Raw genomic sequence first — 26,725 nt, 5'->3', positions numbered from 1 at the left:
CCAATGATTTCACCCCAATAAGTCATTACCAGATAAATAAATTAATGACTCATTAGATTTTACTTTTATATATTATTGCTAACAAAAATCACCAAAACCGACAGCCTCTGCAGCCTCTAAACTGGGTTTTACATTTTCCAATAGGTCAGATTTGATGAAATATCAGCAAATGCTAAAACAAAAAATCTGGTAATAATAGATTTTGCAAAAAGAAAAAAAACTTTGGACTGAAGAACCACCAGAGACAAGGCCAGGGCTGTGACCTCTGACAGAAAAGAAAGGAATTCATGGGAAATGTGGTTTTCACCTATTGAATCAGAGGCCATTTTTTTTCTTTACCTTTATTTGTAGGACTATAATCATGTACTGATTATAGTTAGTACATAAATCAGAAATACCATATATTTTCTATTTTCAGGACATTTGGTGTGAGAATGCTACTTGTTCAAGGTGCTCTAAAAAAGGTATAGTGAAGCTCTTTGCCTTCAAAGGGTTGAAGGGGTTAATTCTGATTCTGACTTTAAGTAAGAAATAACACAGCTGATGTGAGACAGAGACAACAAAGATATGTTTGTACATATATACACTGATCTCATCCGCTTACCATAAATATACAAAGGTAGTGTAATTAGTAAGAGGGTGAGAAAGGGATGCTCAACTTTAAACTAGCACTCTGGTGATCGAGAACAGAACCAGTGCCGGATGTTGCCACCTTTGACCGGATCCCAACCTCCTACCGTTGCATCACCTTCCCGGCACTGTCGTCAAAACACAGCCGTGTGTAATGCAACTATAGCCTGTGCTCACAGCCGTGTTTGTTTACCGTCCCTGAGCAGGGACACATGAAAGTGGGGTAACCAGGTCTGTGGCCGTGACCCCGGCGTCAAGAACAACCCCTGTCCATACAATCGCTGCCTTTCTTCCTCTCCTGCACACACTCACACACACACACACACACACACACACACACACACACACACACACACACAGCTCGGCCCTGTTCTTTCGCCTCAGGATGGGAGTCACAGGACTGTGCTTTGAAGAAGCGCACAGCACGGCCGCATTCTGACCAATGAGGGCGAAGACAGTGCTCTCTGTGTGAGTAATGATTGACAGCATGTTGGATTACTCACAGAGGCATTAGTCATGGTGAATTTGTTACATGTTCTTGTTCTCTATTCTGTCAGTGTGAATAGGTCTGTCTGTCAGGTTCATGGATTTGGTCGTGTGCTGGCGGCAAACCCGGTGATCTTTAAAAAGTTTGGCAAAAAAACAAAAAAGCATCTAAATATACAAATAATTCATGAATGATCAGGGTAAACACAATAGATGTAAATACACATCTGACTACCACTGGGTAAATAAAGACTTAATAAATCTTTATCATATTCAAAGGTCTCTCTTTTGTGATGCAAACAAAAGTTATCATGTTCATGCAGAAAAAAACAGTAAGAGACTTTTCATGGGTGACTAAAACCCAACAACAACAGAAGACAATTCTAGTCATTAGTAAAACAATTCGGAAATCACTGAACGTGCTTGTGTTTGGCCCAGGACTCTGTACAAAGTGTTCATACCAGCAAAAGCAAACATGTTTCTGCTGGGAGGAAAAGGCTTACACAATGAAGTATCACAGCCACACGCAATACTGTACAAGCATTCTGGGGCACCATCAGGGGGTCCAACCTTCTCCAACAGTGTGAGGGCAAGGCTGCTCCATCATTGGCTAATCTTTGGCCGGAGAGAGCCAGTCATCTCTGCGCTCTCCTCTCATCCCACAACTAACCAAACACTGTGCTGTTAGCGTCTCTGATATGCTTTGTTTATCAGGCCACCTGGACATGCATCTGGTCAGCCAGGGAGTATGTCTGTCAATAGCAGCGCCAGATGGACGTGCATTAATAACCGTGTCTTATGTGTCAAAATCACGAGCTGCAAATGCTGACTTTTGAGGCCGTTTTGAAGTTTCTGAAGGCCTGTGTTTTGTTGTGTGCACTGAATGAAATGCTGATTAGGGTGATGGGAACAGCAGAGAATCAGGAAAAAAAATAATTAATTACCGTGCACTTGTGTTTCAGGTCAGTACTTCACAGTGTCCCCCTTCCTGTGCTAACACACACATTGCATAATAACCTCCAAAGAGAGGGAGAGAGGTTTGACATAAGGTAACCGCTCCAAATAATAAAAGCAATGTGGAGGAATAAGTCCAAGTAGTATTTATATGATGCAGAAGATATTTGAGCTTCGTAAAATGATGGATGACCATGCCCTGTGCTTGAAGCAGCACAATACGTGGAAAGCATCTTACATAACTAATGTTTTTATTCTAATGGGCTTAATAAGGTATGTTAGGGGTGAGCGGGTTGAGTGGCTCAATTCAAACCAAGAATTTGGCTGAGGTGATGAAATCCAAAAACAAAGTGTTCTCCATGTATTGACTGAAACCTTGTTACACGTGATGACTGATAAATTAGATTCCCTGGGATAAACACATCTCTTCTTGCAGAAGGTTTGCCTTCAATGTTTAACAAGGGGGCAGGACATGATGCAACTGCCCATGATCTGTATGTACAGCACAGTTTGTGAAATGAAGAACCTAATCAAAACAGATAACACATTAACATTGTACACTTTACAATGTTCGTACTTTGTAGTTTCGCGACGCAAAGTCCATTATTTCGTCATTGATTTCTTAACAACTTCCTATCGGACAGGACGCTATCTGTGGGGGAAGATTAGAGCTGGAAAGTCGAAAAAGGCATTTTGCTTGAACCATGGTGTTGCTGGTAAAGAAAAAATACCAGCAGTGATAAAGGTTTTTTTCTAAGCTCAACGTGTTCCAAACAACTGCCCTGAGGCTGCAAAAAACTGTTCTGTTTTTAATATTCGGTCCTTGCTACTCCTAAGGGTCGGGTTATTTTCAATCAGAACTAGTTCGTACGACGAGATACGGGGATAATGACTCTCCTGGAAGATATTCATAATGCTGCACTTGGTTGGTGGTAGAATGAGAAAAGAGAGCTAGAGAGAGAGAAGTTAAAAGGCTCCTTTCTCACCTCTGCACAGCTGGCCTAGCATGGTGTGAAGTGGGTGTGAATGTCGGATCGTCTGTTTCGAAATGTTACAGAAATTGTTGGGGGGGGGGGGGGGGGGGGGGGGGGGGGGCAATTCATTGTTTCATAACCAGGTTGGCAGATGTATGCACATGATACAGTTATATACACTTTCCACAGAATCATCGCAGCATTTACAATCTATAATTGCACTGTTAAAAAAAATCATAATATTTTAAAACTGTGGCAGTATGCTGCTGATCAGGGGTTGGTGCTTGTGATACGTTGCAATTAAAAGAAATGTTGGACTACATTTCATATCGAGGTACTTCAGATATTTTAGATACTTGAATACATTTAGACTTATTTGAAACGATTTACCATTTCACATTGCAAATAGCGCAACATGCAAAAATCTTTTTGCACTCACTTTCACAGGTTGTTCAGAGAGTCGACATGTGAAACTTCTCCACAGAATGTAAAACGTATCATTTTGAATTGCTTGAGTCGAATTCGCTTGGTAACCCTATCCATGCATGTAGTCATGGGTGATTCAGTGTTGTCATTTAGGACTTTAATTACTTTTATTGTAATTACTATTTTCTATTTAATGTGCTTTTTATGGATGCACACTAATGTTTAATGCACTGTATGTATTTCTTATAGAGCCCATCTGAGGCTATAAATACTATATGTGTCTATTCAGTTAAAAGTGAAACTTATCACTCAGACTACAATTACATTTTTATTTTAATGGACAGTGTAAGTACAGTATATTTCATTCTACTGAGCAATAGACAGAAGATCAATTTTATTGGTACAATGATTCATTTATTGTTTTGAAGAAAGTTTTAGATGGACATTTGAGTTTAAATAAAAAGTAGCTCTTCTCGCATTTATCCTGAAATTGTGTCTTAAAACATTAGAACAGCATCCCGACATTGTGACACAAAACCCTCATTCCTCTTTTTCAGCTAGTTACCAAATCCTGCTTTGAGGAGCTGATGATTCATTTCTAAGCGAGGCAGCAACACATGACATTTGTGAGCATGAACGTGGAGAAAGAGCAACATTAGTTCAGTAAGATGTGTGATTCCCACAGTGGCTGTGCATTTGTTTGAGTCATTTTCCTCTCAAAGTTTCTGCCGAGCCAATAGATAAGACTCAAGTTGTCAACTGTGGATCGACATTAACCACCAGTCACTGGAGCGAGGTGGTGGGGGGGGACTCAGTATTGCCGGCATTATCCTCTAACCCAGATTCCTGCTGGTCTCACGCTTCAGCAGGCAAAAGCTTGGTGACCGCTGTCATATGGAGCGGATGATGGGATGAATGTTTGCCACCCTGCTCACCACTACCTGCCTCTAAGTGGTGACTCCATCACCTCTCACATCTGCTAACTCATTAATACAGTCACCGGCAGGAAAAAGCTCTCACTCGCTGAACTGTGTAGGCCCACATGTATTCGCACACAACTGTTGTGAAGCTGAGCGAGGGCTTGCACTGTGTGTATTGTTACACACGAACAATATGTTGTTATTCAATAACCCTGCTTCTCAAACATCATCCCACTTTCTGCCAAAGAGTGCTGAGTAAAAACAGTCAAGAATCCAGCTTGTATCCGACTGGAGCCAAGCAGAATTGGAAGAGAGAGCTGGTCTATTTAAAGGACTTAAAGAGTGCCGTCCAGATGCTGAACTTTGTGGTATTCCATTTATTCCCAGTACTCAATGTCCTGGCCAATGATATCTGAGTAACATCCGGTGAGCTGGGGAAATCCTGGGACTCAGTGCTGGTGGTGCTGCCAAGATCAGGCCTGCTGCCATGAACCTTGATGTCAGATAGCAGAAATGAAATGCTGCCTCTCAGGCCAGAGACCAGACCAGATCAATATTCACTTATCTTTACTGTTTCAGTGGTGCTTTATTGGGGGTTACGTTGTGTCAGATTTTCACTGATATGATCATCGTCATCACATCACAACTGTCCAATGCGGTGGAGTTTACTTTCAAGAGAGATGAAAAATACCACAATATTGGGATCAACTGTACTGTACGTGCATTTAGAGATAAGTTAGATTGTGGCTACTTTAAAGATAATGGAGCAAATCAATCCTTTTGACGTGCATCTTCAGCCAATTCTACTGAGGTTTCACTTCTAAAGATTTTTGTTTTTAATTCATTTGTCATGCCCTTGTGAAACCAAAGCCTTGAGGGTTAGTATACTCATACTTGAGTATGACAGTAGCTCATGCTATATCACTTCATCCCAGTCACCACTGCATTATCCAGAGACAACTAGAAGGGTATTAGGTTCAAAAGACAGCACATGGTGAGAAAGTTAGTTCATATTTCAATACACTGCAAAACACAATAACATTTTCCTCCACCTGACACACCATAATGTGTTTTAAATGGCCAAAGATTCATGTAAAAGGTAGAATTTATGGAAAATTATACAAAATCCAGTATCATGTCAGTAGTGGAAAAGGCTCTGGCTGTGTGCTGGTTGAAGAGCCGATTGATCACTGAGGCGGCCCAGCTCAGACAGACTCCGGGTGTCGACCGACTGTCTCCCCAGTCGGTCATTGGGAAAGGACTTTATCCAAGTACATCTTACCTGTTGTGTGTAAGTGGACTGTTCAGTTAACAGTGACAGAAACTGTTGTGTTTAATAATTAGGCTACATGGAAATTGCTGGATGAGAGAATTATTCCATTTGTGTGAAATCTCACCCACTGCAAACTACTAAGCGTTAGCTGCTTATCCTTCATGTTTATTCCTTTATTACTAATTTGGGCTCGTATTTCTTGTTTAACTACATTAGTAATAGTATTAGTGTTTTAGACCACACACACACACACACACGCACCCCCACCCCCCTCATTGTGGCAGACAGATGGTAAACAATGGTGCCCATGTATCTGATTCCTAAACACGTCAGTAAAGTTTTATGAATCCATGTCCAGTCTCCGTGTCCTGACCCAACACCCCATATTGGTGAAACCTGCCTGAACTACATCCTTCATTACAATAGTCTTGTTTTCACATCTTAGTCAGCATGGTTGACCATTTTTTGAAAAGCTAAATGAAATGGTAAGACAGATTTTCCATTTTATCCCTACAACTGAAAACAGTTGAGATTAAAATAACCACAACATTTGTGCTGAAGCTTCTGAGGTTCCTCTTGGCATTGAGGCTGGATTTTTCCTGACCACTTTTAAGTGTGGAAAAATAAGATAAGTCTCTTACATTCAGTGTATCCTTTTGTTTTATGTAATGTTCCATATTTTCAATAAAAAGACATTGTTTTGTACAATTATGGAGCCCAAACAGAGTACACGGTGTGAACACAGACAGAAAGAAGAAGACATACGAGCTTTACACATACGAGAGAAAAACAAGCCGACTGCCTGCAGCAGTGAAAGTAAATAGATCATATACGTATAATGTTATTTCCTCCTGGCACACAGGAGTGTCTCTCTATGCTGTCAGCGACCCACATCCCACATTTCCCACAAAGAACCCCACCTTAACAACTACTTTTATATACATTTGTATTATTATACTGTACAAATTACACAGCTCTTTAAATAACCTGCAGGCTGTCCTTCGCTGGGGCTCACTCTGTGTTTTTGAGATCAACCAGGTGGGACAAGAGAGTCTCTCAGGACAGCAAGGTCTGAACCTGTTTAGGTGATCTGGGTACCAGGTTCTCTGGGTCTTGGTAGCTGTTAGCTGGGCTGGTCAGCGCTGTGTAAACCTCCGCATAGGCTCTGCACACCAGCTCTGTCGACTGACGGAAAATTTGCTCCCTGCACAAACAAATAAAACTCTTTAGATTTATATACTCACAAAACAAGTAACAGCAGTGAATGGGCCTTCATTTGGCCTCCAACATTTCCAGTCTAAATCAGACAAGCAGTGCTCTGCTGTAATTGGTCACTGATAGAGAGCTGAAATAAGTCAGCCATGAGTAAGAATTTGTCCTAATTACTTTTTTGTTCAGTGACCATTGTGTGCCCCCGCTGTGTCAAAACAATGAGTGGCAGTATGTGGTGCACACTGCCATCTATGGATACATATAACAGCATTAATGCACAAGCATCAGGTGTCAGCCACAGCAACATTTACTGAAAAAAAAATCATTTGGTTACTATTTTGATAATCAATTCATGGTTTTAGTAATTTTTCATTCGATGGTTCTCAAATGTGGGAATTTGCTACTTTGCTTGGTCTTACATTCGAGTAAATGAATATATTCTATTTTAGTTCTTCAGTGTGATTTAAAAGATAATCATCATCATCATAAAAAATTAAACATATACCATTAAGTGAAGGACATAAAGTGACTGTCTTTCAGAGGAGTTTGAATGGAAGATGCAACAAGTTGGACTGAAGAGGCCAGTCAGAGGACTCAAGAACACAGTGGAAGCGCCTCTGTTGTATCCCACTCAGGCTCTTGAGATCCATATTTTTAATTGGCCCACAGAGAACACACAACCACAGTGCTGTGTATAACACCTTACCCCACACCAAGTGCACTAACACAAAATGTGAAACGAAGGGAGTCTAAAAGTACATTCCCATTATTTGTGCGCTCCAGGAGTGTTTTCAGAGTGCTGGCGGGTGTTTTTGTGTATTTAGGTGAGCAGAGAAGCAGACTTGAGAGATAGCGGGGGAGAGAGAGAGAGAGAGAGAGAGAGAGAGGGAGAGAGGGAGAGAGGGAGAGAGAGACAAAGAGGAGGAATGATTTCAGGGAACGAGTGTGAGTGAGAAATGGACCAGAAGCTAATTAATGGCGTCCTGCCCATCAGTCCTCCCATGTCCATTAATAGAGAACATTAACCTGAGGTACAGAGTGCTCCTCAAGCCTGCTGCACTTCCCAGTAAACGTGACTCATAGAAAGAGCGCTCCAATGTAGCAGCTGGATTGAGCTAAAAGCATGTGCATTTTCTGATCAGTAAGACAAATACAGGTAGTCCTGCAGACCGCTCTCTCAATGTGTTGGTGGCCTTAGCAATTTAGCATCCAAACTCACCAGGCATTTAGTCGAGTGTTTTGTTTGGAATGCAGTAATGATCGTATTACATCTGGGAAACTAATGAATGTTGAACATTATTAGTCCAACGCTCCCTCTATTTTTATCACTCTGAATATGCTCTTTACCCTGTTGAACCATGCGATGTTGTAAACATTTAGCTTGAAGCCTGAATATCGCATGTATGCTATTCCTTCCCTGAACGGAGAGAGCTACTATCAGAAATAGGGATAGGAACTCACTTGATGGCAGCGCTGAGCAGGAAGTTGAGCTGTGGCATCACAAGAGTGTCAGGCGACGACAAGTACCGATCAAACTGGACCTGTTGTTTGCATGGGAGAGTTAAAAACAGGCAATAAGTCAAAGAATCGTAATAATTAAGTGTGAATGTATTAATTCCTGCAGGAAAATGTGCTTCATTAATACAAACAGCGTAACTTACCATCGCTGCTTTCACTGAGGAGCCGTCCATGCTCGGGAGGAGGGATAGAGGACCCTGAGGCAGAAAAGTAAACATGCACTTAGATAATAATAATAATATAATGTTGGTGATTTATAACTGGTTATCATTCAGCCCCAATTTATCAGTTTTTTGAATAAACTGAACTTGGACATGTAAATCTTGATTTGTAAAATCAACCCCCCACCAACTGTGGATGTTAACAAGACAAACTGATACAGTCTTGTAAAGTCTAACTAACTAAAACTGTGCAAGGTAAACACATGACTGACTTTGTGAAAACAACAGCAGGAACTTTTAAGGCAATTAGCTGACACTGATTATCCAGGATGGCAACATTAAGTCAAGCTAAATGCCTGAATTGCCTACATTAAAAGGAGCAAATAGAAGGCAGTGCAAGGGTCAACGTTACAGTGCAGTACCTTGAGTGATTTTATGGAGATATGGGCACATTAACACTCTGTGAGCCTACAAACTCATCTGCTAGCTACTAGCCAGTGAACAGTATTGTTTAAAATCACAATATTCTTGTTTCTCATCTGGTGTATCACAGAAAACTAAACAGTGAGAGTAAACCTGAAAAGTCTAAAATAAACTTGGGGATTCTTGTTGGTCATTGACACCGGGGATGCCATCATGTGTAGACAGCTCTACTTGATCTTTTCAAACTATTTAAAGAAAACCCGCGACAGGCCACCGGAGGAGAGAAGTAGTGTGCAGAAGAATGACAGCTCATGATTGAGCTCTGCGATGAGCTGCTGCTGCTGCTGCAGCAGCTCATCGCAGAGAGCACAGGCAGTGGTGTGTCCTGACATGACCCGGAGCTTCAAGTCTCGAATGCTAAACCACAACTATGGGTCTCAGTCAGCCCAGTAGCAAAGTGTGTTACAAGGAGGGAGGAAGGCACCAGGGCATCAGCTCTCTCATCTGCACAGGACACTTCTGGAGAAGCTAATATATTTTAATAGAACATAATAAGATCTGCGTCCCTCTGTCCCTCTCTCAAAAAGGATAGAAATACTATTATGCCCTAATAAAGACATCGGTCATGTGGTAACCATAGTGATAGCTATTGTAAAGCCTGGAGAGGTAGTGTAAACAATACTGTTAGGGCCTGTATAGTATAAAACAGGACCATTAGAGAGTCTAACAGGAGAGATGCGAGAAAAACGTCACGAGCGAGTGCATGTGAACGTGTAGTTAAGTGCTCCACCTGTTCAGCACTGTGCTGCTGGACACAGCTGTAGATATAACTCAGCCCGGCTCTGGTCAGCACGTAGGATGCCTGCTCGTTGATCAGAGTGTCAAGGTGAGCCTCGATCTAGAAAATGAGAGAGATTGTTAACCAATGATACTTGTGGTTAATGGAGAACCACTGTGCTATTGATAATGAAACTTCAACAGGAGCTCTTGTGGTGCTCAATTACAAAAGACGTGCTAAAAATAGCAGGATAGACGGTACATTTGAGCATGAACAACAATACATGACGCACACCCTTCTATGAGACAGCAAATTAAATCTTTTTAATAAAAGATTTGGGCTCTATGGGTTTTCATTAAAGAATAATAATGAATTATTTTCAATGAACAATACCCCTACGCACAGACGATGTGATGCCTGTAAGCTGAGCATTCATGTTGAATAACATAAGTGTTTCATGATTCACTTTGTCTTGTCCTACTAAGGTGTGGTGTGTTGTTATTAGATTCATGCCCTTGACTAATTGTAATTTATTATTCATTATCGATTTGTTGATGACTGTGCACAATGAGGGCAGACCTGGAACTCGAGCATCTCAAGCCTCTTGTCAGTGAACTCAAAGAGAGCCAGCGTGGTCTTCATGACGTATAGCGAGTTGACCATGTAGGTAGCCATGTCAGCTGTGCCGAGGTTACTGGCTGACACAGTACACAACTGTAGGAGGGGATCCAAGATGCAAGAGAGCACCTGGGAGAGACAAAGTAAGACAGAGCCTTAAGAGACGAAATGAAAAAGAGATGACTTTGATACATTGGTGATAAAAACAAATATTAAGACATTTATATCCCATAAATTTAAGAGATACAGCAATTGCTTAAAATACGACAATGAAGGGAGATTTATGTTTGACTTATGAATTTACCTGAGCAAAGTCAGCCTGGCGGGCATCCAGAGGAACCACTGACGAGTCGTGGGAGGCCAGCACCTCCCTGAGGAGGGAGAGGGTCTGAGTGAGGGAGGCTGTAGGTCCCAGGTCTGCAGGTGGCAGCTCCACCTGCCCAGCCAGACAGAGCCAGAAGAAGACAAGGTATTAGTAGATGGAAAAGAGTAAAGTTATTATGGCAGAGGTTAGTTGTGTGTGGGCTGTAGCCTTCACCAAGACAAGCGGACCTCATAACATTATCAAAGCATTAAACATCCCTAATGAGCAGCATGACAGACCGAATATACAACTGCTTCTCTGCTGCCACTACTCCTCAGCTTGCTCAGATTCAGTAGAGCTTTTTTAATGAAGAGGGTTTTGATTTCATTGGCCTCTGGATACACAACACAGAACTGAGCCTGGCCACCTTTGCCCACCTAATAGAGGAAATTATGAGAGGGCTGTGTTCCTGACATTAGCTGGAATTGACACCAAAACCCTGAGGGCCTCCAATTTGATTAACACCAAGCTACAGGGATAATTCTTGTAACTGCTATTGATCAGGACACAGCCAGCGTGTTATGTGGAAGAGCTCCCGCTCGTGCTGAGGTATATTTGGATCCCAATTTAACTAAACGCTAACAAGTCTGGTGTTTTTGGGCAGCTAGCACCTGTTCAATTCTGTGGCCAGCAGGCCTAAACTGTTTACAAGCATAAGTGCTTCAGAAATAGCCTTGTTGTCTTTGAGGGTTTAGACGCAGGGCTGAAATACACAATGTGTGTCCGCAGGGTGCAATACTGAACTTCTGCACTGTCATTTAAGCGATTCTATGAAAGAACATTGCGAACTGTCTCTTCTTGCTCTATCTCCTTGCTTAGGTGATGGTATTGTTTTCCTAGCAGTCACTTTCTCACAAGTGTACAAGAGACAACAATATCGTGGATTATGCAAATAAAAACCATACTGTACCTTGTCCATGAGTCTGCTTGCATGAAGGCTGAGGCTGTTGAAGAACATCTTTTTGCTGAGGACGTGCATTTCTTCAATAGTGATGAGCAAGGAGGCCACGCTGGTCCCAATGATAGAGCTGAACAAAGATAAAACAGGGGGATAAGTCAACTAGGACTGTATCCGGTGATTATTTACATGAATTATCTTTTTCTTCCCGTTTCACCACTAATCGTTTAATCTACAAAATATCAAATATAGCACATTCCATGAGCACAAAGTGACATCTTGTGAATTGTTTGTTTTACTCTACAAACAATTAATCAATTAACAAAATTATAATAATAATTAACTAATAATTTCAGTCATTGTTTGGTTATAATTGTGCTACAAACCTGAGTGAGTTCAAATACCTGATAGTGTGGTGGTAGAACTTGAGCAGGTTGGACAATTTGTAAAGCAGGACCGCACCTGGCTCAGCCACAATTACCTGTTCTATCCGCACCTGACAGATCCATAACACGCAGAGTGAACGCATGAGCAGAACATGACAGAACACAGTATGCATTCAACAGAGCTGGTCAGTGTTTCTTTAATAGCTTCTTAAACTAATTTGGTTGCTCACTTTCAGCGGCCTGCAGACTCCCTCAGTGATGTGTCCAACCACCTCCTGCATGTTCTCCTCCACATCTAAAGTAAGAGGAACACAAACACAAAAATAGTTAGGGCTATTTGGGATGAAATACACCAACTGTTTTGAGGAGATCATGAATATAAGCACAGTGTTAATAGTGTGATACAGGATTGGGGAAAAAAAATCCTCTTTTGGATCCAAAGTGCAGTACTACACTGACTGAGTATAACATAAGGTAAGAACATTCCTAATTAATTCCTGCATTAGTCTTAGGATTAGTTCACACGTTCATGTTTACACCAACTTCTACATTTACTTCTTGAGTTCCCTGTGTTTAGGCAGGTAAAATCAATGCCATCATTTAAACTGGCACCATATAACCATACTGACACCAGGGTGAAAATGCAGGGCTCAATTTTCTTTCCAAGTCAACTCTTACATGATTTGTTCGGAGACCATAATCAAAATTCACTGCAGAACACTAACGGTGGAAGGTGATAAATGTTGACACTCGACAGCCTGGATGTAACAGCTTAGCATAACAAAATGAACCAAGGGCAAACCCCGGTCTCGACTGATCCCCCGACTGTGCTGTCTTCATTCTTAACTGCTTTGGGAACCGAAGAAGTTAAATTAGGGAAGCAAGCACAGGATTAGTCCATCAGGCTGAACTAAATGTACTGGAATTCGATTTGTTCACACTCTCTAACTGCTGCCAACATCTCTAACCTCATTGAACGACTGGTTACCCAAACTCTGTCCAATGAGCAAGCTATTTTTTGTGACATTTGTTTACAAGCCCTGATTCACTTGTAAAATACACCAAATTAAAAGATGCAGCAAAGCAAATGTTTTTGATAAAGGTACGATTAAAACAAAGAGGGAAAAAGCTGCAAGTGTGATCACATCATTTGGAATTGAAGGTGTGGCATGAACCAGAGATGATGGAGACCTGCACACTGCGTAATCAGCATGTACGAAACGTCATACCTTGCAGAGTGACTTGCTTCAGCAGAGCTTCTAGATGCTCTTTCTCTGAGGCGGTGGCTTGGTGCAGCCAGGCCAACATGTCCCCAACATACCTGAAAGAGCGACAAAACAGTCTGTATTAAAACAGTACGTCACTGAGGGGCCAACCCGAGGGCTAATCTTACCACGCCGCGACCACAGCTACATCGAGGCATGGGTCATCGCGTTTCACTCCCCTCACACACAAACACACACATGGCTTTTGGTGTTACATAACGGTGGAAAACAGCAAGGTTAAACTTAAATTATTGTATGTAAGCCTGTGTGTGTGTGTGTGTGTGTGTGTGTGTGTGTGTGAGAGAGAGTGTGTGAGTGTGAGGACATAGGGAGGTGAGAAAGAACTTGATGTTCTCAGAATTGCTGATGCCGCCTATAAAGTGGAGGTGATTTTGTATTCTGCACATGGCTGGTATTCTGAGAAAATCTCCCATTTGGCTCCTGGGCACAGGAGGAAGAGGGAAGAGGATGTGGTACAACAGGAAACACAGACACACTCAGACACTCCTTGACAAAATAGACATTTAACATATTCTTGACTTGGGTTTTAATCTCAGGGGTGGAACTAAATCTAATAGATTTATAGTTTAGGAATCACAACATTTACAATAGATATACTATAGAATACTCATCCTAAAAATTTATTAAAGGATGACTGCGTTTCTGGGGAATTGTTTCTGTAATATCTAGAGTTAGACAAACCCATTGATCCCATTTGAATGTCGATGTGTGTAGTTTGAGTTTAGTCTAGGGAAATTCTGAGAGTTTAATATTCTGGGAGTTTAATATTTGTATAATTTCCCACCCGGATCAATAAAGTATTTCTGATTTTGTGACCATGAGAAATGTTTTCATGTTCATGCAAAATCCTAATAATTAATAAGTCTAGTCTTAATAAGTCTGGCACTACTTATATACTATACGTATTTGTACATCAGCTCTGGTTGTGGGCACACGTAAACGGGAAACAGGTTGAAAGTTTGATATAATCTAGTTTATTTGTTAAAAGTGAAATTACAACTTGTGGTTAAGTTCCACAAGCCATTCATCTTTGTAGAGGTTCCCATTTTTAAGGGGAGAGTTAATTTAAGTCTTAAGCATCCAGTTTCTCTGACCCTGGTTACATTGAAAAATATTTGAGTTTTCTTTTTGGTTTTATTATAAATGTTCAGCTCATAAATGGGATCAGCCATGTACCTCATAGGGTCATGTGAATGCATCTCTATGGGGCGGGGAGTTCCTCCTGGCCCGCCGCGGGTGAGGGCGTCGATGAATCCTCGCACCACCGCACACCTGCGTGCAGTCCCAAACTCATCAAGGGTGTACCTGACCAAACAGAAGAGAAAGAAGGCAACATTCAACACCCAAACCTCATGTGAAAAGACGGCGGTCACAGTGTTTTCGTGCAGACTGTGTGTCGGAGGTCAGTCACTGACATACATCAACAATGCAGGCAGCTTTTCCAAAAGGAAAGACTTTGAGGTTGTTTTGATTACTTGGCGGTGGCAGGCTCTGTGACAGACTAAACAGAAGATAGTGCTGAATTAAGATTCCAGGAACACTGGTCTCCACTCTCTCAGCCTCAACATCCCCAGCCAGCGCATGACCTCGGACTCTTTGTGAGCACTAAGACAGGTGCACTTCAGAGAATGCAGACAGACCCGGTTTGCCATGAAAACATATATTAGGGTAACGTGTGAAACTTTCCTTTGTGTTGTTTTGTTTTAGAGAAGTTAAACTCCCAGCAAGCTCCAGGAAATCTGTGAGTCCAATGCAATTCTTTGCTTTATATACTAAAGGGTACAAATTGTTTGCATAGATGTTGCCATTCAATTCATTTACATTTTATAAACATTTTTCTTCATTTTCTTCATTATGTATTGCTGATTTCTACAGTTACTGAGTTGATTTTGGACAGAACACCTGAACAGGTCTTCTTCTACTTGCTGTTAATACTCTTAGTGAAAGACGTGAAAACACTGGAAGATAAATGAAGGGACATACAGCATGTTATCTAGATGAAATAAATGTTGCTGTTTGTAAGAGTGTGTGTGTGTTTGTATGTTACTTGTAAAGGACAGGCCGGTCCTGTAATGCTTCCATGGCTTGAGTCAACACAGGGCTGATATCACAGGTCTCTTGGGTCAGTCCTCTGCAGTCATCTTTGTCGAAAGAAGGACAAGAAATGTATTTATAGGAGTAAGACACTATCATCCAACTAACTAAATAGTGTTATGCTTTTGTTATGCTCCATTCATTGTTGCTAAATGTTTTGGTCCATGGCAACCCTGTTGGCAAGAAGCAAATCAAAGAAACAAGAACATTTTTCCACCATATTTTCCCATGAGCTTGAACCAAGAAGTCAGTTTACTTATGCTTCAGACAATACAAACATGAACAGGCAGCGGCCAATCTTCCAGACTGTGGAGGAAATGGGTCAACACGCTGCACTCTTGCCAGATCGTACCTAATGCTGGAAATGCAAATAAGAGCCCTCTTCAAACAATGTGCAGTAATATTTTTGAAAATGTAACAGACAAATGCATACAAAAAAAGAGACCCTTCACTTAAAAATAAACTAAATTTTAATCCATGCAGAGAAATTACAAAACAACATAATAACTTGCAGCTCTTTCATTTGATCATTACCAAACTTTCACTTGCCAAATTTCTGGATTTGGGTCTTTTAGCAAATCTAAACCACAGCAAAATAAGCATCTGTAGAGCAACTCATAATTTAGTAGAGTTATTGTGTAATTACACAAATTAGGTTTCTGTGATCTAAATGGTTTATTTCCATTTTGATTTCAATGACAAAACACACGGCTAAGCTGAGGAAAATTTTGGTTTCTGGCATTCTTTTGGCAAAATTCAGTCAGCGGTTATGAGTCACAGCTTTGTATTTAGTTATATATACGATACAAAAACAACAACAAAAGCAACAACTGATCATCCAACAGCAACTTTTTGGAGACTGGAAACTGATTATGGAAGTATACTTTTCATTAATTTCTACAAAATACACTTGATTGTCCGTCTTTAACAACACAACATCCAAGTTCAAGCTCAGTATGGAGGCCTTACACAATGAGTGTCACAGTGAGTCAGTTTTATCCATCAGTGTGCTCGTGGTATTAACTCTGTGCACTGTACTCACTCTGAGCCCAGCGGTAGAGTTGCTCATATGAGGTCTCCTGTAACACAGCCATCTGCTCCATGATCTCTAACCTGGAACAAGCATGCAAACCAAGACCACATATTACATACCCATAACCTGCAGCATAGTGTCAGATCCCTGACAGTGACATAAATACCAGACCTGGATGTTTTTTTTATCACTTGTCTGTTCCACCACTCAAAATAAATGCCATGGATTTAACAACAAGAACAGAATCACTGTAAAAGACACTGTGTTAGTTCATTCTGTCAGAGGAAGTGGAGCGCAGAGTAACACAATGGAGTGAGACGTGCACCTTACCCTGCAGTCTGCTGGTTGGTTCGCAGGAGGATTTTCACATCCTCATGGATGTGCTTCACTCGGCTGAGAGCTTTGAAGAAATCCTGGGAAATTGAACAATTTGCAGAAGTCAATGAATATTTTTTGGCAAAAACGTGATCATGCAATATTAAAAGATATAACCTTGAGTCGAAGCTGATAGATGTGTGGTGTTATTTCACATGCTAAATTATTTATATACATAATATAAAAAGTAGTCTTTTTAGATCATTTAGATTATTTTTTAGCACGGATAGTAGTTGGTATGCAGTGTAAAGTGATGGGGAGGATGGTAGGAAAAGGTAAAAATCACTCAATCTGTATTTAATGGACTGTGGAACATCTTGACCACATCTTACAACTTCTTAGGTATTGTAGCCGCATGTTGGCAGAGTGAGAAGATCGATCACCCTCTCAAGCAAAAAAGTGAAGGGAAAAGACAGCTACAGATCTGAAAGACACTAATCTGTACCTGATTTTGCATCCTCCCATCCTGTGAGTGCGAAAAGGAGGATTTAATTCATTAGTATACGTTATGATGGAGATTACCTCAGTAATGGGAGCATCCCGAGCCCCTCGCAGCGTAGCCATCTCCTCATTAGATAGCTGGAACTTGGCAAGGAAAGCTTGAGCAACCTGAGCTCTTACCTCCAGGCGGTGACTGAGGGGAAAGAGATAAATGTTGTAATTTCCTTCACTTGCCATTGTTGCACTTTAGTATCTTTATAAAGAATTATTTTCTCCTTATAATGTTGTGTCATTTAGTTTTCTGGGCCTTTGCTTGTCGTCACGATTTGTTTTGTCTATCTTCAAGGCCCTTGTGGACTTTCAGCTCACAAAAGCGTTCAGATTGTTCCTTCTGTTTTTCATCACTGAGTTTTATCGCTGTATTTTGTCATCCGACTTGTCTTTTCTTGCTGTGCGAATAAAAAGACCTGTCAATGTGGAAAACAAAGTTGTATGCCTTTATTTAACAAAAAAAAATGGTGCATGCTGTCAACAAGCTGTAATGTTTGAAGTCCTGCAGCAGATGGCAGTCATACTCCTCACACACACCTTTGCTCACAGTGAACAACAGGGTGAGATGACAGGGTGGGAAACAGAGTAAAGATATCGTGTGCAGCAGTGAGAAGATAAATAACAGAGGAAGACAAGAGAGACAAAAAGAATACAGATCCGAATACTGGCCAGGTTTTGTCACTATCAATAACAGCAGAGCGATCACTATCAGTGTCAGTATAAGTGTCTCAACACAATAGTGACCATGGCAACCGCCCCAGTCAAACAGGGAACTCTGTCACGGGATAGCAGAACAAGAGCGAGTCCTCCCTCTGTCCCCATCTTGCCATCCAAACCACCTCGTCTATATTCTGTCCCCCTGTCTGTGAAAACAAGGCTGGATCAGTAAATCACCAGGTTGTTTTGGTGGGGGAGAAGAACCCAACATTATCTGACCATTGTCTCTCACAGGGCTATTACCAGTGCTCAGCCAGCTGAAAGTAAGGGGTCGTAAATCTGTTACAGGATTCTATGATTTAGTACTTCTCTGTACACCTCACCAAGCCTCCCATGGAGGACCTTGAGGCGTCTTTACGCGTTTCGATGTGTTGAGCGTTTGACGAAACACACAAAGACAACAGCTTGGCTGGACCACCGCCTTTAATTCCATGCAGATAGGCTTGGGTAGTATACTTTAAAAGTGTACTTCATTACAGCAACCTGGCCACAAGTAGTGACAATAATAATAAATGTAACAGTAAATGTTTCATTTTATAGAGACACAGTTGTCCCACCTCTACTTTAAAAAATGCATTTTGAGGATCATGCTTTCACCGTGAGATTGTCAAAAGCAATCTGTTAGTCTGTCACAAACATTATACATAGCATACAGTGCATTATTTAGGTAATGTAACAGAAGACACTTCCCAACCCTGCACAGGTGTATAAAAACACACTGAACTTCAAGAGAAAATTGAAAAAGAATTGATTCGAGTAAGAGAAAACACATCATGCTACTGAGAGATAAATTAAAACAAGAGCACTCGAGCTACCTGATATCCCACCGAAATTACAGTGACATATAAAAAATAATATGCTATGCTAATGAGGTCATTAATTAAACTGAGTGATGCATAAATTAGAGAAACCATTTCCATGTGAACATGCTTGTCTTCACACAACACGAGCAATATTAATATGAAATCTGTAAATTCTTGTAGAGCGAGGAGCTATAGTCTCAAGAAAGGAGATTTTATCATTAATATGCAAATTTATGCAGCAAGCTTTTACAAAAACTCTAATTGGATCATCTGTTCTATAGTGCAAACATGACATTCCTATCATTAAAGGTGGTTGAGTCATTTTCTTCACAAGAGTGAAATGTACACATACACAACATTGAATCTGGGACAAAAGGTCCCACATTTTTTATGGGCCATAAAATTGACTGGCCACCTGATGGTCCTTATAGTGGTCATAATAGGCTTCATAAGCCTTATCTCATTGGCCACATTTAACATGTCATAGCTTTGCATTTCATTAATGTAGCGTAAATTAACTGCATTTCTAACAACAGGTTGGTTCCTTCAAGTGAAGTCGTGTTCACTGTGTTTATGAGAAGAGTTGACTTGAAGGGCCCATTGATGAGAAGAGAAATGTGAAACTCAACAGTTACTTTTTAATGTATTCTTATCAATTACTTGACACTGAAAAACACAAAATAATGAGTAATTTTTGGTGTCAGTGACCTTGCAACAGTGTCCTCAGGGTTAAATCACTAGGAATGACATAATTTATTCAACTTCTTATGTCAAAAATATGACCTCCTGAGTTTCATTTTAAGGCAGCAATTGTTCCCAATCCCTTATTTATTGAGGTTTCTGTCTCTAGATATGCTGATCTTCATAGACATGGGAGCACCATGTCAAACTTTGCAACAGATTCACCTCTCGAAGATAAGAAACGCCCCCAATTTCTTGTGTCTGGGACAAGAGTGACAGACCTGCTCCTCCAGGATGTAAATCACAACAGAGAGACAGGCTGCACACGCCTGTACAAGATGAGGAGAGGGGGATTGTAGGAGAGCAAAGGAGAGCAAGGGAACAGTGGAGCAGCAGGATTGTTTCCTACAGCGCTGTCAGGACATGACAAATTCTTCTACAGACTGCAATTACCAAATACCAGTGAGAGGCAACATACTTGAGCGAATCTGCAACGTCACACTAAAGGCAGGTATGTAGAGACTCTGGGCTAGTGGTTCACAGGGAAATTAACTCAGTGATGTAAGCTTTTCTTGAACACCCAAGAAGCGCAAAGTTAAATTAGGTCCAGGTTACATAATGTTACATGATGGGATGAAAACAAGTTACAGTGTGTGTAAACGTCTGTCTCTCTGTTTGTGTCTTTTTGTGCGCGTGCTCAGATTTCCCAACTAGGCCAATTGATTTTGTCTGTTCAAGCACAGAAATCGTTTCAGCAATATAACACAGCCCAATCTCATAAACAGCTTTGTCAGTTAAAAAAAAATTGAGAGCTTGATCAGTGAATAACATTTACCAAGCTCACTATTTGTTATACAGAGTGTAAAAATAGCAGACTTGAACATTTGACTTCTATGAAAAGATTCACAGGACGAATGTTAAGATCAACTGTTCAAGCGAGTGCCCAGCCCTCTAAGAAGTTGTAAACCATGTGGGTCGATTATCCATTAAAATCTATCAGGGGCCATTTCAAAGGCTAGCGTGGAAATTTGGCATTCACAAAGCTGTTAGTTAGCCACGCGCCAATGATCACAGAGCGCAAACGCAGCCAGTCACATCAGACAACACAAAGGCCTACTCACAGCCATACCCTCATTAACAGCCAGCTGAGCCTTAATAAGACTCAAGTGTCATTTTACACAGGTTGTCATTTACACTCTGATGTCCCTGATCGTTCTCTCAAGGGTTTTGAAGCTCTTGATTTATTAATGACCTACACAGAAGTCACACTGAGAACATTTGCTTTATTTTCAGGAAAAATAGTCTCAATGAAACACAGGGCTCCGGGTCTGATAATTCATCACATGCTGTAGGAATTACTGTGGGAAATAAGTGGCTGCGACAAGCCAAATGCAGGTAAATCTCAGTGGTTACTACATGTATCTACATTGCTCTTTGGCATGCAGCCAAGTAGGCCTATTGTAGCTGCCTGAGCAGTTCCTTTATAGCTGGAGAACTAAACCAACAGTCCAACCCCTTCAGCTCCGGCTGCCATGAGGTGAAAGAAACATCCGTTTGTGAGATGTCTCAACTTGTTCAGCAGATAACATGTCACGCTAATGCAAAGATCACACAGTGCAGGACAGGTGGGTAGCCTTATGTTTCATTATGGAACAACACACAACACCTATTTAATGCTCTTGCTGACAGCGTCTTTGAACAGCACCAGCCCAAAACAAAAGAGCAGCACGTCTGAAAGCCAGCGGACAAACACCAGTCATCTACTCTCATCGGCTCGCCTCTTCCACCTTTGCTTCTGCACACTGTAAGCAATCCGCTGTTCCTTTCCATTTCATTAGAGGTGACAAATGACACGGCGCCACTGGCAGATAAGATAGCAAACAGTTCAGGACAGGCCTGCTCTGCCGGGTAAATACACATCAGGAGCATCTGCAGAGCTTTGAAAACGACTGTACTCTCTCAGCTGAGCTGCCCTAAAAGCACAAAATGTGAGATTATGCTGAAAATGTAGCACTGCTATAGTAAGTGCCAACAGGACAAACTCACACAAAGAGAGAGGACTACAGAGGATTGTGTGACCTGAAATAGATCTGACCGAGAAGACTGGAGTGGTGTGGTGCAGTGGGCTGACTGAAGGAGGACAGCTTGACTGCACACTTCTCCTGGCAGCTCTTCTGAGACAAAATTGCTAAAGACAAGGTCAAAGCCCAGCGTGCAGACACTATCCCATCTGGCTGTGGGGTCATTGTGGTTCTGCGAATGAAAATGTCATGCAGACGGACAGCAGGTCCCAATGGGACCACTATGCAATGAAAAGGACAAGGCAGGGGGCCACTCAGAAGGGCATTCATGTCAAACCTCTGACCACTTCCCTTCAACAAGACCCCCTGCACAAAGCGATATGACTTGTATTAATTAATTGTCTGCACATATTCACTGGTGGCTTTATGCCCATTGGTGTCTTTCACTGCTCTCAGATTCTGAGCTCATCTCCTCCCTTTTCAATCTCGCTCCCTCCCCTCCTATGTCACCTTTTCGTCAAGGAGGTCCTGAAAGCTGTGCCAGCAGAGCATGGAATTGCAGCGGTACATCACAGCTGGAAGCAGTGTCTTTTGCCAGAAATCTACATTATCTTTGCCCGTGCCTCCATGTCAGCTCACAAGGTCACTGAGCACTAAGGTCACAGCCGCCACAAATGCTAATGAACCCAACCCCAACCCCCAGCTATCAGCGAAACAGGAGCGGGTGTTTTATTTTCACATCCCTGTCAACACTCTGCCAGCCAAATTCATAGATTAATGATACCTAGATTAATTTTATTGGCAGGCTTTCAACCAAAAAAAAAAAATCCATCAGTATTCCAAGAGTGGCTGGGTGAGTACCCAAGATACACTGGCTGACTCCACTCATGACTCTATGTCATGGTGAGCTGTATATATTGGATGTGCATATCTGATAGCTCTTAATATGTGTTGTCAGCAAATCTCAATGCACACAAATACAAGAACACGCTGATAAGCTGCTCTCCAGTTGTAATAGTCTGGCTTCAATAAGATCAGGGAGTAACACCGTGCAAACAGGAACTACTTTGATGTGTATCTCAAGGCCATACATCACAGGACATGACAAATAAAACAAATAAAGCTGCATTAATGATGATTGCTGCCCTCCTTATGCAAATAGACAACTGCAGGAGAAATATTCATTAACCTCATGAATCATTCATCCCTCCTCATCAAAAATAAAGATGTTCTTGCCAGCTCCTCTTGCCCTGCACCAAATCTCCCTAACTTCTGACACAGTAAAGAGAAGCTGCATTTCACAAACTAGAAATGTACTCTTCAATTTATTACTGTTTTAAATTGGCGGGTCATATCTTTATTTGGGAAAATATTTTTAAGTATCAGTATCTCATTTTTATTGTAATGGTTTGGTTCTAATTAAATGGGGAAATCCCCTTCGGTTGACAACTGTCAGAAGCAACTCCAGGAAAAAACAAAACTGGTGGACAAGCCAGAGCTCAGGGGCTTCTAATTTAAAAAGTATAGAAAACAAGGAAGTGCTAGCCCATTAAGCAAGGTCACTCTTTCCAAACATCACGTGTGCAATAAAAGCTTATCACTTACAAAGTGGACCATGTTGTTCCTGCTGTGTGATATGATTGAAGTGCTATTTGTCTGGAAACTTGCCTGAATAGAAAAAGGGTTAATTTCTGTGTGGAAATGAGACACCAGAGGGAGTGAAATGATGGTGTCTAGCTTTGGACTGATGAAGATGCCTATCAGTGACATATGTGATGGGTTTCCAAAATGACTTATAGCCTCAGAACAGATAAGGGGAGAAATGGCGGTATGAGATTTTGTTGAACTTTCTGCAGATAATTTAGAATAAAGTTGACACCTTATCTCCCTGATCTCCCTGACATTCTGAAATGCTAGTTTAAAAGTTCAGGGTGGCAGCCTTGTCACATGGTCTTATTCTACATTTTGGTGACAGTTTAGTTACAATCAGATTGAGAAACAACTTGTTATTGAGACGACAATATTAAGTCGAGTTTCTCGATTAATTTGCACATCAACACGAGAACAATTCTGAGCTCAAACCTTGTTTAATGTAATTCATTATAACCGCCCTACAATAAACTCTACTTTGGGGTAGGTTCACTTTTTATTGAGACTACTACTGAAGTTTTTTGGTGCTCCCTAAGTTCTACAAAACAATTTGAGGATGTACATTATAAAAGTGTTATGAATTTGACTGCATAATGGTAAAAGAAATACCTAACATTTTTTGTCCACCAGATTTATGGAGCAAAATATCAGAAAACCTTACAATATAACACAACCAAATGCTCCTGCTTAAGTTAGTTGAGCTTAATTAACTCCTTTCTGATTAATACAATTAAACAACTGAAGTTGTATGTTTCCCAAAGGTAGTAATAATTACTGCATATTGGAGTATATTACATTGTTTCTACTTTTCTGGTCACTCTATGTATTTGACTCATGTAGCCAAAAGAGGCTGTAAGATGTAATTATTTTAGAAATGTCTATGAAGGTTATCAGCCAGTTGGTAGGATTTCTAGACACAAAGTCAAATACAACTGGATTTGCTGTTTTATTCTTAAAGACATTTCTCCACTGTTTCCTTATGTCTATCTTATTTTAAATATACATGTGTGTGTGAAGTTACATGGTTAACTCTGCATAGTAACACGCAAACATACATCACCCCACATCCAAACACTCACACATACAAAATTAAATGAATCAACTCACTTTTCTCCCTGCAGCTTGTTGGTTTTTACGATGAGGTCTTGAGTTTGCTCCTTGGCAGCCTGTTGAAGAAAAGTTACTGTGTTTTTAAAATATGGCTTGCAAACATTATTTTCTTAAAAGAAATGTAATAAATCACTCATATGAAGTGATTAACATTTGAACCACACCACATTAATAAGAAGCGTCCACAAATATATTATCCTATATAAATTTATTTATCATTATTTTCTAACGACATGTGGAGATTATATACCGTACCTTTAATCTATTGGTCATTTCTTCACAACATGTGCTCATGGCCTGGACATCCTCATGAACACTTTCAAGCTCCTGTGGAGGACGTGAAGTCACAGTTACAGCAGCAGATGTACCCCCGTTCACACATCTCAATATTAGTATTTATTTAAATATAGGGCCTGCTTCAGTTACAGGTTTTCCGGTTCTCCACCACAGTCTTTGGTGTTGTGGTTATTGCTACTAAATTCTCCAAAATTCTTACACACTTAAAACTCTGTGTCACTCCTTGAACTTTAAAATGCACGTACTAAATCGAATCTGCTGTTCTACATCACTATAACAGTTGTGTCTCTGGGAACTGAAAACATCACTATTAATCCAGTAACTAAACACCAGGACCAGTCTGTGTTGTTCTGTAAAATATAGTTAACAGTTTAGAAGTGAACCTACTCAAAAGCCTTACCATGTGAATATTACCCAAGCCACCTCAGCTAAAAAAGTATCACTGCACATATGCTTTGGCTGTGGGTGTTGTTTAAGGGTAATAAACTGTATTTTCTTGCAAAACTCTATGTTACCTCTTTTACTTCCTTAAATATTCGTGCAAACTCCTCGTTGATCGCCAGGCTTCGTCTCTCTATGTCACCACGAAGATTTCTCCTGGTGCGCAAACTGTTGTCAGTGAAGAAGACAGAGAGCGCCTTCAGAGCCTCCAGCATCTCCTGAAAGTACAAAAAGGACATTATCATGTTAGTAAGTCGGGGAGTTGTGACAAATGTAGTATCGCTGAAAATCTGTTCTCCTTACACACAAACCACCGTAGCCAAGGGGATGGGTCATCTTTCTGTAGACTGCATTTTTTTTAACTTTCAGAATACATTTGCCATCGTTAATTTAATTTAAACCCTTGGTATCATACAAACTAGGACTCGACACCCAAGTGTATTAATGCCCACACTGACAACAACAACTTGCTAAGTGTTTCATGAATAAACATTTTTTGACGTTGTTACTGTGCTTAACCACAGCCAGTGAGGGGCATTACCGTTTCCTCCAAACAATAACCTCTGGGAGGGTGACAACATCACCTAAGGGCAGAATTATGTCCAGTTGTGACGCGACTAGCTTGCACATTTAGCTACTGTTAGCTAGCTAGCAAGAAGCTAAACACTTCCAATTTACCTTGTCATTGTCAAGCCTCGTCTCCAGTATTTTGTTAAGCTTCCTTGATAGCGGATTATTGGGTGGAGAAGGCGCATTTGGGTTCTGTATTACAGTTGAAATTTCTACTTTAGTGTCAGCCATTGTACACAAACACCTCCACGTCAACTTTCGGAAAGATGTTTTGGTCCGTCTGAAATGAACATCCGGTCGGCGTATCCCTGGAGGAGATCCACACAACGTTCCGCTACGCAGTTATTTATTTTTGTTGAAATAAGTTGCTGTTTGTTAAAGGGAAGATGATGACGATGATAATAATTATATCACACAAATATAATATTTACTTGTCTTTAGGCTCCTCACTCCTTCAAGAAAAGGTGTCATTGTGTTATTCCAATAACTGAATAACACATGCCCTCTAATGAGATAATGAGTTTCCAAATCATATGCTTTAAGATAGACAAGAGGGAAACCATAATTCAAACATATCTCCAAATTAAAGCATATCCAGGAGAGGTTGACTAACTCACTATATTCACACACACACAGGAAAATATTTAACACTGAGTGACAGAGAAGAGAGCACTGCTGCATTCAAGTGCTGCTGGAAATATTCCAACCAGAAATTAATCCAGCATTAATTTAAATATATCTTGAAAATGAAATCATTGCTACATGAACATGAACACTTTGTTACTTAATATCACTCACCATTCTTACCAGTAGAATTGGTAAATTCGTTTGTTTTTACCATCCAAATTTTGAATAGTTAAATTATCTGTTTCTGCACAATAATTGGAAAAACCAACCAACAGTGTTTATGGATACTTTGCTTCTATGCAATTAGCTTAGTAGGAATACTCAAAGGGGTGGGTTGACCTTGAGGTTAGTGAAGTGATTTTCTATCTGCACAGATGAGAAAACTGACATAAAATAAATTATATTAGATCCAACCCTCAAGTTGAACCCAACTTGAGTCTATGACGAATAAACCACAGATATACTTTTTTGTTTTTTGGATCACTCAATATCAGTTTATAAATGGGA

The 26,725-nt window shown here is 40.7% G+C and overlaps 1 protein-coding gene across 1 annotated transcript; it reads right to left on the bottom strand.

The window, feature by feature from the left end:
* Positions 1-6,310: 6,310 nt before the first annotated feature.
* Positions 6,311-25,834, bottom strand: cog6 (component of oligomeric golgi complex 6). The gene is made up of 19 exons (XM_070905927.1): positions 25,700-25,834; positions 25,096-25,239; positions 24,539-24,610; positions 24,281-24,339; positions 17,332-17,443; positions 16,765-16,847; positions 16,444-16,514; positions 15,355-15,448; positions 14,484-14,612; positions 13,251-13,342; positions 12,252-12,316; positions 12,040-12,131; positions 11,648-11,765; positions 10,678-10,809; positions 10,335-10,502; positions 9,768-9,875; positions 8,537-8,590; positions 8,337-8,416; positions 6,311-6,867 (listed from the first exon to the last, which is right to left on the bottom strand). Exons 1-19 carry the CDS (start codon positions 25,820-25,822, stop codon positions 6,720-6,722), a joined length of 1,944 nt encoding a protein of 647 aa, XP_070762028.1. The 5' UTR covers positions 25,823-25,834; the 3' UTR covers positions 6,311-6,719.
* Between the last annotated feature and the right edge of the window lie 891 nt (positions 25,835-26,725).

Source organism: Enoplosus armatus, chromosome 5 (assembly GCF_043641665.1).
Source record: "Enoplosus armatus isolate fEnoArm2 chromosome 5, fEnoArm2.hap1, whole genome shotgun sequence".
NCBI lineage: Eukaryota > Metazoa > Chordata > Actinopteri > Centrarchiformes > Enoplosidae > Enoplosus > Enoplosus armatus.
This window is presented reverse-complemented; position numbering and strand designations above follow the sequence as displayed.